Consider the following 10927-nt stretch of genomic DNA (forward strand, 5'->3'; position numbering starts at 1 on the left):
CTGCTCTACTTCTTGCATCACTCGCGTGAACAGAGTTTCCACTTCACGCTGCAGATTGACCACCGTCACTGGACGCCTCTCAGCTAAGCGCTTCTCAACGTTGCCATGCACCTCTACGCTCATACGTGCCTTTGCGGCATGTACCACTCCATTTAGTGCATTGACGGAATGCTGAATGGCCTTATTATTTGCCACCTCCAAACTCGTCAAACAGAATGCTAGCCTTCTGTCTCAGACGGCCGCACCCCGTTTTTCCCCTGCAGCCCATGGAAAGATTTTGGATTCGCTCGAGCTCCCGTTTCAGCATGGCGGTAAACTGCTGTCGAAGTAGCGCGTTCTTCATGGGGAGTTTCGTCGTCTCGAACAGGACGCACCCTTCGTTTAGTGTCTTCACTGCAGCATCCACCGCCTTCGACAGATGCACGGCTATCCTTTCGCTGTTAATATTAAGGGCAGTCATAATTTCTTTCTCTGCGAATTCATGGAGCGAAGCTCGAACATCCTTGCGTAATGTCGTCGGGAGAGCCCTCATTTTCTCAAGTGAGTCCTCGATGATGATATTGACATCCGTGTGAAGCATCTCATCGAGTTCACAGCTCGAAATTAGCTCATCCACCGTGGCAGCCTCACAATACATCGCAATTTCTTTCTCGCAGCTTTTCTTCACTGCTACCGTTGCAATTTCATCGCTGCTGTTGGAATCCTGTTCGCCCATAATTTCCTGCTTAAGCTCGTTGAGATTTTGCTGCAGTCGATCAATCCTAGACTTGGCTTCCTTTGCATCGCGGAGAGCTTCGTTCGCAACATCTACGGCGTTCAGCGCGGCAACATGTGCCTGCTCACACAGGGGTTGCTCTTGTTTCAGTAGCTCCTCGACCTGTGCAATCTTGGACTTGACTTCCACTGGCCGCCATCGCTGACTTTTGGGCTCCATTATCTTGCTCACCACCTTCAGGGACTTGCATCGGTTTTGGCAACAAGAGGTTTCCAATATGAATAGACGTTGTAGTTTACATGTTTGTAAGGATTGGCCTGATCCCTACAAAACTACTTCGTGTAAACTAATTCAAGTAGTTCTAGGGTAGTGTATCAGAAAGGTTCACGCCTTACTTCTTCGACGATAGCTGCTTGGCACGTTCCTCCACTCGCTTCTCGATTTCCTCTTGGGCAGCTTTACGTGCCTCTTCCAGCGACATTTTCTGCTTTCTCACCTCACCTTGCGATGCTCGAATTCGATCCTTGTTTGGGCCGCGAGGTTTCTTGGACGCTGGAGATGATTGCGTCTCGGTACACTCTCGCGGTCTCTTCGCTGGCGACGATTTATCTTCCAAGCAAGAACCGTAAGCGAGCAATTTGCAGTTCATAGAAATAGGAAGATACACTTACCAGTGGTGGTAACAGCGTGGGGCAGCGAATGCACGTCATCATCCGTGTTCGACTCCTCAGTCTCAGCTTCCGGCTGAGCCTTCACACATTCATCCTTCTCTGCCTGCACGGGGGAGGCTTTATGCTGATCTACTGCTTCCTCGGCTGCACTTGCTGCTCTTTGAGCGGCGAGTTCTGCCTGCTCGCGAGCAGTGCGCTCTTGCTCCAGTTGCTGGTCCTTACTTTCGAGTTCTTGCTCAAGCTCCAGAATCACTTTCTGAGCCTCCTTAGCTGCAGTCAACGCCTGCTCTGCGGCAAGCTGGGCCTGCTGACGAGCGGTTCGCTCGCGCTCAATGATCTCCTTCATCTCTGCGATTGACCGCTGTGATCCCTCTTCTTCAAATTGCTTCACTCGAACCTTGCGACCCGCATCGGTGACAAGCTGAATGTCTCGCTTGCTCCTGTTTGCAAACATCGAGTCCTCGTGTTGTCTATCCGTGGTCTTGGGTGAATTTCAGTAGTGATGCCCGCTTCAATATAGCTGTATGACAGAGGACGAGCGTGGATATAGATAGGAGGATAAGTTCTCAGCAGGTAGGATTTAGATATCAAGCCGGCACAAACTCATTGTGAACACGCTGGGCGAGCGCTGAAGGTTCCTTTACTTCTTCGATGAAAGCACCTTCGCGCGCTCCTTCATCCGCCTCTCTGTTGCTTCTTGGGCAGCTTTGCGCACCTCCGCCAGCGACATCTTCTGTTTATTGCCGGTAGTGGTATCCATAGCCACTGGAGTTTTACGTGGTCCTCGAGTCTTAGACGCCTGGGACTTCTTAGACTCTTGTGGCGGAGCTACTGCCGTAGTACCCAGACACCACACACGATTAGTACAATAGCCAAGGGTAAATACTGCAATGATAGCAGACTTACCGCCTGGGGCGACATGCTCGCCACTATCTATCTCCTGCTGTGGGTCGGATACGTCTTCCATCTCAAAATCCCCTGAGTCTCTCCTGCCGCGACCATTCTCCTCTACAGCCACAGGAGCTGGCACAGAGTGATGCCTGCTCGCTTCAACCGCTGCACGAGCAGCTACCTCCGCAGCTCTTGCCGCCTGTTGGGCTGCGTGCTCTGCCTCTCTACGAGCTGCTCGCTCTTGCTGCAGCATCAGCTCCATGCCGATGCGTTCTTGATCTGAGGAGGCAGACGCTGGTCCTAGGTGGTGGTGACGTTGAGCTTCAATGGCGGCCCGAGCTGCTCCCTCTGCGGCTTGAGCGGCCTGTTGACCGCCTGCTCACGAGCAGCGCGTTCCTGCCGCACCAGCTGCGCCATAGCCGCGAGCTGCTGCTGCAACTGCACGATCGTGCACTTCGCCGCCTCCAGTCCCGCCTCACCTCGTTAACTGCATCGCTCTCCGACATATTATATCAATGATCGTTGATAAAGGCACTGAGTGGGAAGCACATAACCGGGCCATCGAGGTACATGGGTACAGAACCTGCAGGCACTCGTCTGTCTCTAGGTACCAAATGGCACTGAGTCAGGTAATATTGGTACCGAGGTTAGAAAAGAGGGGTATTCTATTCAAATAGATTTCATAAATTTCACCAAATGTAGAGATTTTGTTGTGTGGCTCTGAATGCTTCAAGAGCTCTATGTTACACGAATGTTGCAGGAAATAGGAAGTGGTGGCAACGGTCGTTCGAATGTAAAAAGCACTTGGCGAATCTCGTATTGACCAAGAAAACAGTATGGTCACCTTGTCGCCTGCTAGTACGGGAGTTGTTGAGGACTAGGTCGCGCCAATCGGGTGTAGAGTTGCGCTAACAACATTGACGTAGCTACTAAACCACGTTATAAACCTGACAATACTGTGCTACTCTACAAACTGCACGTTACACTAATGGAGAGAGCCTAGCCTTGCAGTATTGCCATGACAACGCAAAATCCGCGTATTGTCAACTTCTATTTAACGACGCACCGAAGCGCTCAGTTACGATCTTCGCTCAGTTGGCCAGGCATCCGACTGCCTCACACTGTCAAATCAACCCTGAAAAGGCGAGTACGCATACCATTCTTAAAGTGCCTGTAGATACATCAGTCGAGTATGCATAGTACCTATAGGTACCCGTACGGTATCTACAGACTCACACACTAGGTACCCTGTCGGCATCTACAGGTACACAGACTATCAGGAACGTACACGTGTGTATTATACGATACGAGCGTCACCCTGAACAGCTTGAATAAGGCTCTGCGCCCACGTATACATCTCGAGTAAGCACCACCGCGTCAACCCTTGATGTTCTTGGTATCCCTGGTCTCAACGCTTCACCACGCCCGTGCAGCCTAGCGCAATCTATCCAGCCGTAGGTCCTGGGCGACCCTTGCGCTTGCGCGACGCTCTTCAAGCATTTTTGAAATCATGTTGTGGACATATCGGATCGTCACGTCCTGGTCTAAAGGATAGGCAGTAATACATTTAAGAACCCCCCTCCCCCCATCGTAGCTATAGCGATAGCACTAACGCACCTGTCACCTCACGCAAACGCCGCATGGTCTGGCAGTTCCAGCTTCGTGTACATTAACCTCCGAGCAGACGCCCAGGCGCTGAGCAGCGCCTGAGAGCGTCTTCCAGTCATCGCGCAGTCTCAGACACTCCCCCCGACGCTCAGTATACGTGCAGCCTTTGCGTAGTCTCCCAGCCCTCGCTTAGTCTGAGACACCGACTGCCGTTCTGCGCAGCTCTGGCCCGCTCTCTCTCTCTCTCTCTGTCAAAGTCGACTGTACCAGTCCGTGTATTAACCTGCTAGCGATTGACATACACATGAGAGAGCAGGACGGGGGGGGGGGGGTAGCAGGAGGAGGAAGGGGGGGGGGGGGCTCGCTCACTATACGTACACGAATAGCTGCCCAACCAGGCACTTGAGGTCCAAACACGCCAAACTCCAAATGAGAGCCAGTAGAGCCAGTGGATTTTTGGAGGATGGGAGAAAGGGGGGAGGGGGTGTCAAGATTTCGATTTTTGAAATATCGAAAATCGTCGGTAATTAATTTGCGTAATTTACCGGACTCGTACTGTATCACTCCTTTTAAATACGATCCCACTCGGTGCCTTTAGTCAGTCTCTATATTAATACTGTTCGTTGAAGCGTATTTGCTCTTTAAATCGAATTTCGCTCTTATAGTGTCGTGATGCTCCTTAAACGATCTGCTCATAAAATGTAGTCTACTACGATTTAAGAGCACAATCCAATCGACTGGCACGAGCGCATGTTCCGCAGCAAGAAGAAGAAGGTTGGCACGCGCAAGCGGCGCGAGGCGGAGGCCGAGGGCGACGTTGAGGCTCCCAGCGTCTCCGTCGATGTCCATATCACATCTTCCGCCGAAATTCCGGCGTCGAACGACCCCGAGGAGGCCGAGAGCGACCTGCAGATGTTAGCAGAGCTGCGGCGCAGTCGCTCGCGCGTCTCCGCCACTGCGAAGGGCTCCATGAGCTTCAGCTCCAAGAGGACCAGCGTCAAGTTGGAAGGAGACGACGTCAATGCTGCCGTCACCGCCAGTGTCCACGCGGAGACGGGGCTGCTGAGCTTCGACGACGGAGAGGGCAAGAGCGCGTCCAAGCGGAGGAAGATGCGGCCTAACCTCGTGGCTTCCAGTGCTGCAGAGGTCGAGATTCGGGTGGAGAGCACGGGCCAGTACTCGGCCGAGATGCTGGCGTCACTCAGGAGCGAACAGAGTGTGCTGCTGCCAAGCAAACAGTTAGAGAGCAATGAACAGGAGGACGTGGAGATGAGCGTGGAAGCCGAGAATGACGATGAAGTTGGCAGGAGAGTGGCTGAGGAGGAGCAGGAGGAGGAGGAGGAGGAGTTTATTTCACTGGAAGGAAGTGGCGGCAAGTCCAAGAGCAGACGCAGCAAGAAGAACCGCGTCACGTTCGGCGTGCAGTCGGGGGCTTCGAGCCTCCCCAAGACGGCAGAAGTCATTGAAGAAGTGTCAGCTGAGGAGGATGAAGACGAGGAGCAGAACAGGAGGTGGGAGGAGGAACTCATGCGTCGTGGGGGACATCGAGCACCTTTGAAACCCGAGGGGAAGGCAAGTCGCTCGCGTGACGGCCTGCCCACGTACCCGACGAGGAGGAAAGTGGCGTGTGTGTCGCTCGGGAGTGTGCTGGGGAAGCTTGAGAAGAGCTTGGAGTCAACATCGTTTGAGGACGAACGCGCGTCGCGCGAACTGGCTCGACTGGAAGCGGAGACTGCGTTGATTGAGGCGACGCTGAAGCAGCAGCAGGAAGAGCTGCTCGTGAGCAGTGAAGAGTTCGAGTACTTCCAGGAGGTGGAGGACTTTGTCAAGGGTCTGAGCTTTTGTCTGCGCGAAAAGGTGAAGGTGATTACTGCTAAGGAGAAGAACGTGGTGGAGGAGCGCGTGCAGCGAGTGGGAAGCAAGCGTCACGAAGAGATGCACGGCGTCGCGTTGGACGTACAATTCTATCTTGAAGCTGGAAGACTGCAGCGAGCTCAAGTCGTTAGTATTGATCAGCTGGACCTGCACGCTAATGACCACACGATGGATTATTCTCAGCGTAGCGTTCGGCTGCAAAAGTACCAGCAGCACTTTGCGGAATCCTACGTACCTTCGCCTTGTGGACCCGGTGTCGATGAAGATTTATTTGCCGATGCGATTGATGAGATCAATTCACTTGAGCCCGTGTACGGCCGCTTCCAGGAATGGAAGGCAAAGTTTCCGGAGGTGCACAAGAGCACGTACTGCGAGCTTGCCCAAGAGAAGCTGTTTGCTCCTTACGTGCAAGCAGAGTTGATGTATTGGGACCCACTGGGTGTAGCAGACGCGAAGACGGAGCTGGGGAAAAGCTGGTCTCTGGACGACTTTGCTTGGTTCCGATTGTTGCACCAGCACATCCGTGACACAAGTCGTGACAATGAACGCGTCAATGGTCCACTTCTGTACCAGATTCGGGACGTGCTTCTTGAGAAGGTTCGTGTTGCGGTCACCAGCTATTTCGACCCCTATTCAAGTCTGCAAGCGCGCAGCTTGGCGCTCGTGCTGGAAGAAATCAGCCGGCATGACTATACTCCTCATGTTGAAGGTGTAGTGAAGACATTGGTTACCACTGCACTGAACAGCTTTTCAAGCGAAGCCAAGCGATCAGTGCTGATTGCAATCGACCAGAATACGGCCGCCACATTCGAGGATGTCAGCGTGCTTGCGCGCTATCAGTCGGAGCGGTTTAACGCGCTTCAGGACAACCTCCTGACTCTTTTCATTGCTCTACCGAGGGGAAAGATTGCTGCCGCTGCATTCCGGTGTTTGTTGCAAGTACTCCACCACCTCCTCGCGTACGTCCGCCACTGTCAAGATACCCAAATGATGCACCTCGTTCCTACTGCTACCCAAGTCGTCCGACAGCTATCTGGATCCTCGTATTTGCTCCAGATTTTATCGGACCCCGATCAGGAAAACGAGCTCAAGCACATGATGGAGTTGTTCGCACCATACTTGCAAACTGCTGGTCAATAGAAACGAACATGATATTGGCTCGAAGCAACATGCATCTTTCCCGCTACAGTACACTATCCGACACTGACGACTGCTTAGCGGCGACGGCGCTCCTCGTACTCTGCCTGGATCTCCTCGTTGGTCTTTCCCGCCGTCTCCGGCACGAGCTTGAGCGACAGGATGTAGAAGATGATGAGCAGCACCGTGAAGGGCGTGTAGCTCCAGTCGTCGAAGGCGTCGGCCAGGTACGGGTAGCCCACGCCGACGATGAGGTTGCACAGCCAGTTGGCGCCGATGCAGATGGACGAGGCGCTGGCGCGCACCGAGTCCGGGAACATGTCGGCCGTCATGACCCAGACGTGACGCCGAAGACGATGACGTAGAGCGCCGTGAAGACGATGGAGAGCGCCGACACGTCGACGAGGAAGGCGACGGTCATGCCGATGGACATGACGACCATGCCGGCGATGCCCCAGAGGATCATGTTGCGGTTGCCGAAGCGCGTGGCCAGCACGCCCGTGAAGAAGGCCGGCCAGATGTTGATGAAGTCGATGATGAGCGTGCCGACGCGCGAGTCCGAGATACCGGCGTCCGAGAAGATGTTGCCCGAGTAGTAGAAGACGGCGTTGATGCCCGAGAGCTGCTGCGTGCAGGACAGCAGGAGCGCGCCGAGGAACTGCAGGCGGTACTTGGGCGACCAGATCGACTCGGCCGGCTGCGAGCTGGCGGCGTATCCGGCCTCGGCCTCGCTCGGCTGCTTGTTGGCCTCGAGCCAGCCCAGCGCGGTCTGCACGTGCTCCTCGCCGTACAGACGCGTGATGACCTGCCTGGCCTCCTCGCGGCGGTTCTTCATGAGCAGCCACGCGGGGCTCTCGACGGCCAGCGAGGGCGAAAGCAACATGTAGATGGCGGCCAGCACGATGGGGAAGCCGGCCATGTAGCGCCATCCATCGCCGCTGTCGGCGAAGAAGAAGCAGATGGCCGGCACCAAGATGCCGATGGTGGTGGAGATCTGCAGGCCCAGGCCGAGGTGGCTGCGCAGGTGCGGCGGCGACAGCTCGTTCACGTACGCGCCGATGGTGCCGGTGGCGGCGCCCGAGGCGATGCCGGAGACCATGCGGCCGACGGCGAAGGGCCAGATGTTGGAGACGACGGCCTGGATGACGGCGCCGCCGACCACATGAAGAAGCAGTTGAAGAAGAGCAGCTTCTTGCGGCCCATGATGTCGCTGAAGTAGCCGCAGAGCAGACTGCCGCACATGGCGCCGAAGATCCACGCGTTCACGGCGAAGGTCCACTCGAGCTTGGAGTGGCCGCTGAAGAGCGTGCATGTGCCCGGGACGACGGGCCGCGCGTTGCACTCGTCCGTGTTGTTGTAGTCGGACAGGTTGAGCTGCGAGGTGGACCATCCGCTCTGGAAGGGCTGCAGCAGCGCCAGCAGCACGCTCGTGTAGAGGATGCGGTTGGGCTTGATCTGGAGCGCGGCGGCCTTGTTGGCATCGTCGAAGGCGACGTCGGCCTTGGGCGTGGAGACCTCGTTGTAGACGTCGTCAGGGTGCGGCGGCATGTCTAGCGAGTTAGTGAGTTGGTGCGTAGTGGACACTTGGCTTGTGCGTTGCGCGTCCAAATGAAAAATGAGCAAAGTGCTGGTCAATGAAATGATAATTCTAACAACAACTAATAGAGCGACCGTCAAGTGTGTGCGTAATTCCGTCTGAAGCCCCATGGCGACAAAATTAGGGTGGTCCACATAACATACATAGACAGTCTTGGACGCCGAAGGCGGCCCCAAGCTGCCGAGCGCAGCGATGGCGGCACCCGCGTGCGTTCTAGCGGGCCGCAGGGCCCGCCCTACAACTATGTACTAATAACACGGCGAGTAGTGCAGCGAGCCGACGAGGCGTGCGGAACGGGGGCGATTACGTCACCCTGGCGCGACGCTTGGCCTTATACTTTTTGGAACACCAGCTATTAATTAAAATGGGCCCGCCGAGTAGTAGCAGCTATCGCTGGGGTCGGGCACCCTACTACTTAGTATAATAGCGCTGTAGCGAGGTTTGCTTCATATAAACACATGCTACGATAATTGGTATGGTAGTGAGCGATAGTAGCGCATAAGTTAGCGATAGCGGCGGAGAGTAGGCGATAGAAGCGCATAGTAATCGACATCAGTGCGCGTACATATAGTGGAGGGCGTTCACTGACACGCATCGCATATTTTACTGTAATTATTTAGGAATGCACATACTTAAGTATTATAGATACAGCGGCGCTCTGTGTTCATCTTGGGGGAATATTTAGCTACACTTGCTTGAACGTGTTTCGTATCTTTTATTAAGGCACAGTATGTAGCGGTAGGTTAATGCGTTATTGGGATAGTAGATATTCTGACATTCATTGTGCTGGGGCTTTTTATAAGAGTTCACGTTGAAATTCCTTCTCTACCATGTTTATTGGACCGATATATATGCAGGAAACGGAATTAGCATAGCGCAAATGCATAGTTACGGGGTAAGAACTTCTTACTTTCAATCCCTTAGCTACTGTAGCGATAGGTAAACCTTACTTACTGTAGTACAATATCAATGTTGGATCAATACAAACACATAGTAAGCTACAGAAGCGTGCGAGAAGCTAGAGGAGGATCCTAAATTTGCAGCTAGACGGAATGCGGACATTGCTGGGATTAAAAAGAAGGAGAACCGTAAGCGAAAGCGCCGTACACAATAAAGGCTTGCAACACTTTGCTGTACCGAATAAAAACTTCAACTACAGCGTTTTCGATACGTTATCAGAATTCCGCATGCAAATCGTTATGGATTATTGTGAACGGTAAGAACTCTTTCTACTTTGGATTTCTTGTTTATAGCTGTCAGTGAAGACGGCTCGCTCCATATCGTTATCAATACTTGTAGAGCAAACTGTCACGAGTTGTACACCTCAACTTAATGCCGAAGCCAAGCATTATTGATAGCTGGGAAGCAAATTATCTACCATTTTTGTTTAGAATCGATAGTTAGTAGGTGAGAGGTTTTTAGTTGCGGTGGCTTTCCAACTGATATCGACGCAAACCTTACTATCATGACGCATAACTGTGAGCATGCTGAGTGTGTTCCAGTAACGTCATGCACGATACTGGCAATATTGTACGCGCGGGAGCAAATTAAATTGAGGGAAAAGTATCGGATTTGATGAAAGTTCATGTCCATCTACGCTTTTCATTCAGAATGTCCCTCTTGTTGTGCTCATATGCTTAAAACTGCCATACCTTACTATCATATAATGTAATGCCGCGCACGTAAAAAGGCATTATTTGGCGCGCGGGAGCAAGTTATAGTGCGGAAAGTATCAGATTTGATGTAAGTGTATGTAAACCCTTCACATATAAACCAGAATTTCCCTCATTGTAGTGCTTAGCTGTCTATAATGGGGAGCAGTCATGAGTACAAGTTTATCATCGTGCTAGCTCAGAAGGTTATGAATTACTAGGTTGCGTGGCAACTTTCGTGAAACCCACAAAATTATGAGGAAGGGGTAAACAAAACACAGCTCTGAATTGCTCTAACAGGCGAATGACAGTTTCATACTCCTAGATATTGTGTTGAGCAGTGGTATACGTGGTAGTTTCCTGGTCTAATGCAATTTGGAGGTTGCAGTATGCCGAAAAGCGTTGAGTATTCTAAACATGTAAATCGAAACGTGTATTTAAACCTCGATTTATCTCAACAGGTACTGAATGTCTAGACATGCGATGCAAGAGGGGTCCGGCATTTGTTCTTGGGCTGGCGGATACACCAGTGGCAGGACAGAAGTTGCCCAATTCGGTGAAATGTCACCGGGCTGTGAGAATGGGGTGGGGCTTGGCGAGGCTAACAGCGAAATGTCGAATCCTGTGTAGTCCTGTCACAGTAATATCTGCACTGAGTAGTTGGCTCCAGCTGGCGTCAAATTGACTGTAGCCACCGCAAATACTTGCGTCCGTTGACGCCGAGAGATCCACATCATAGAGGTCGACCGTATCGTCGTGCAGAAAATTCTGTACGGCAGAG

At 52.8% G+C, this 10927-nt stretch overlaps 3 protein-coding genes across 3 annotated transcripts; 1 reads left to right on the forward strand and 2 right to left on the reverse strand.

The window, feature by feature from the left end:
* Window positions 1-1149: 1149 nt before the first annotated feature.
* PHYSODRAFT_284136 (hypothetical protein) lies at window positions 1150-2355 on the reverse strand. Its single transcript, XM_009516763.1, has one exon. It carries the CDS (start codon window positions 1838-1840, stop codon window positions 1361-1363), a length of 480 nt encoding a protein of 159 aa, XP_009515058.1. The 5' UTR covers window positions 1841-2355; the 3' UTR covers window positions 1150-1360.
* Window positions 2356-4635: 2280 nt separating this feature from the next.
* PHYSODRAFT_473244 (hypothetical protein) lies at window positions 4636-6900 on the forward strand (the record flags this gene model as incomplete). Its single annotated transcript, XM_009516764.1, has 4 exons — window positions 4636-4701; window positions 4777-4881; window positions 4939-5160; window positions 5284-6900. 4 exons carry the CDS (start codon window positions 4636-4638, stop codon window positions 6898-6900), a joined length of 2010 nt encoding a protein of 669 aa, XP_009515059.1.
* A 74-nt stretch (window positions 6901-6974) lies between these two features.
* On the reverse strand, window positions 6975-8544 carry PHYSODRAFT_343659 (hypothetical protein; the record flags this gene model as incomplete). Its single annotated transcript, XM_009516765.1, has 3 exons — window positions 8130-8544; window positions 7239-8088; window positions 6975-7191 (listed from the first exon to the last, which is right to left on the reverse strand). The coding sequence occupies exons 1-3, from the start codon at window positions 8443-8445 to the stop codon at window positions 6975-6977; spliced, it is 1383 nt and encodes a 460-aa protein (XP_009515060.1). The 5' UTR covers window positions 8446-8544.
* Between the last annotated feature and the right edge of the window lie 2383 nt (window positions 8545-10927).

Source organism: Phytophthora sojae (assembly GCF_000149755.1).
Source record: "Phytophthora sojae unplaced genomic scaffold PHYSOscaffold_1, whole genome shotgun sequence".
Lineage (NCBI taxonomy): Eukaryota > Oomycota > Peronosporomycetes > Peronosporales > Peronosporaceae > Phytophthora > Phytophthora sojae.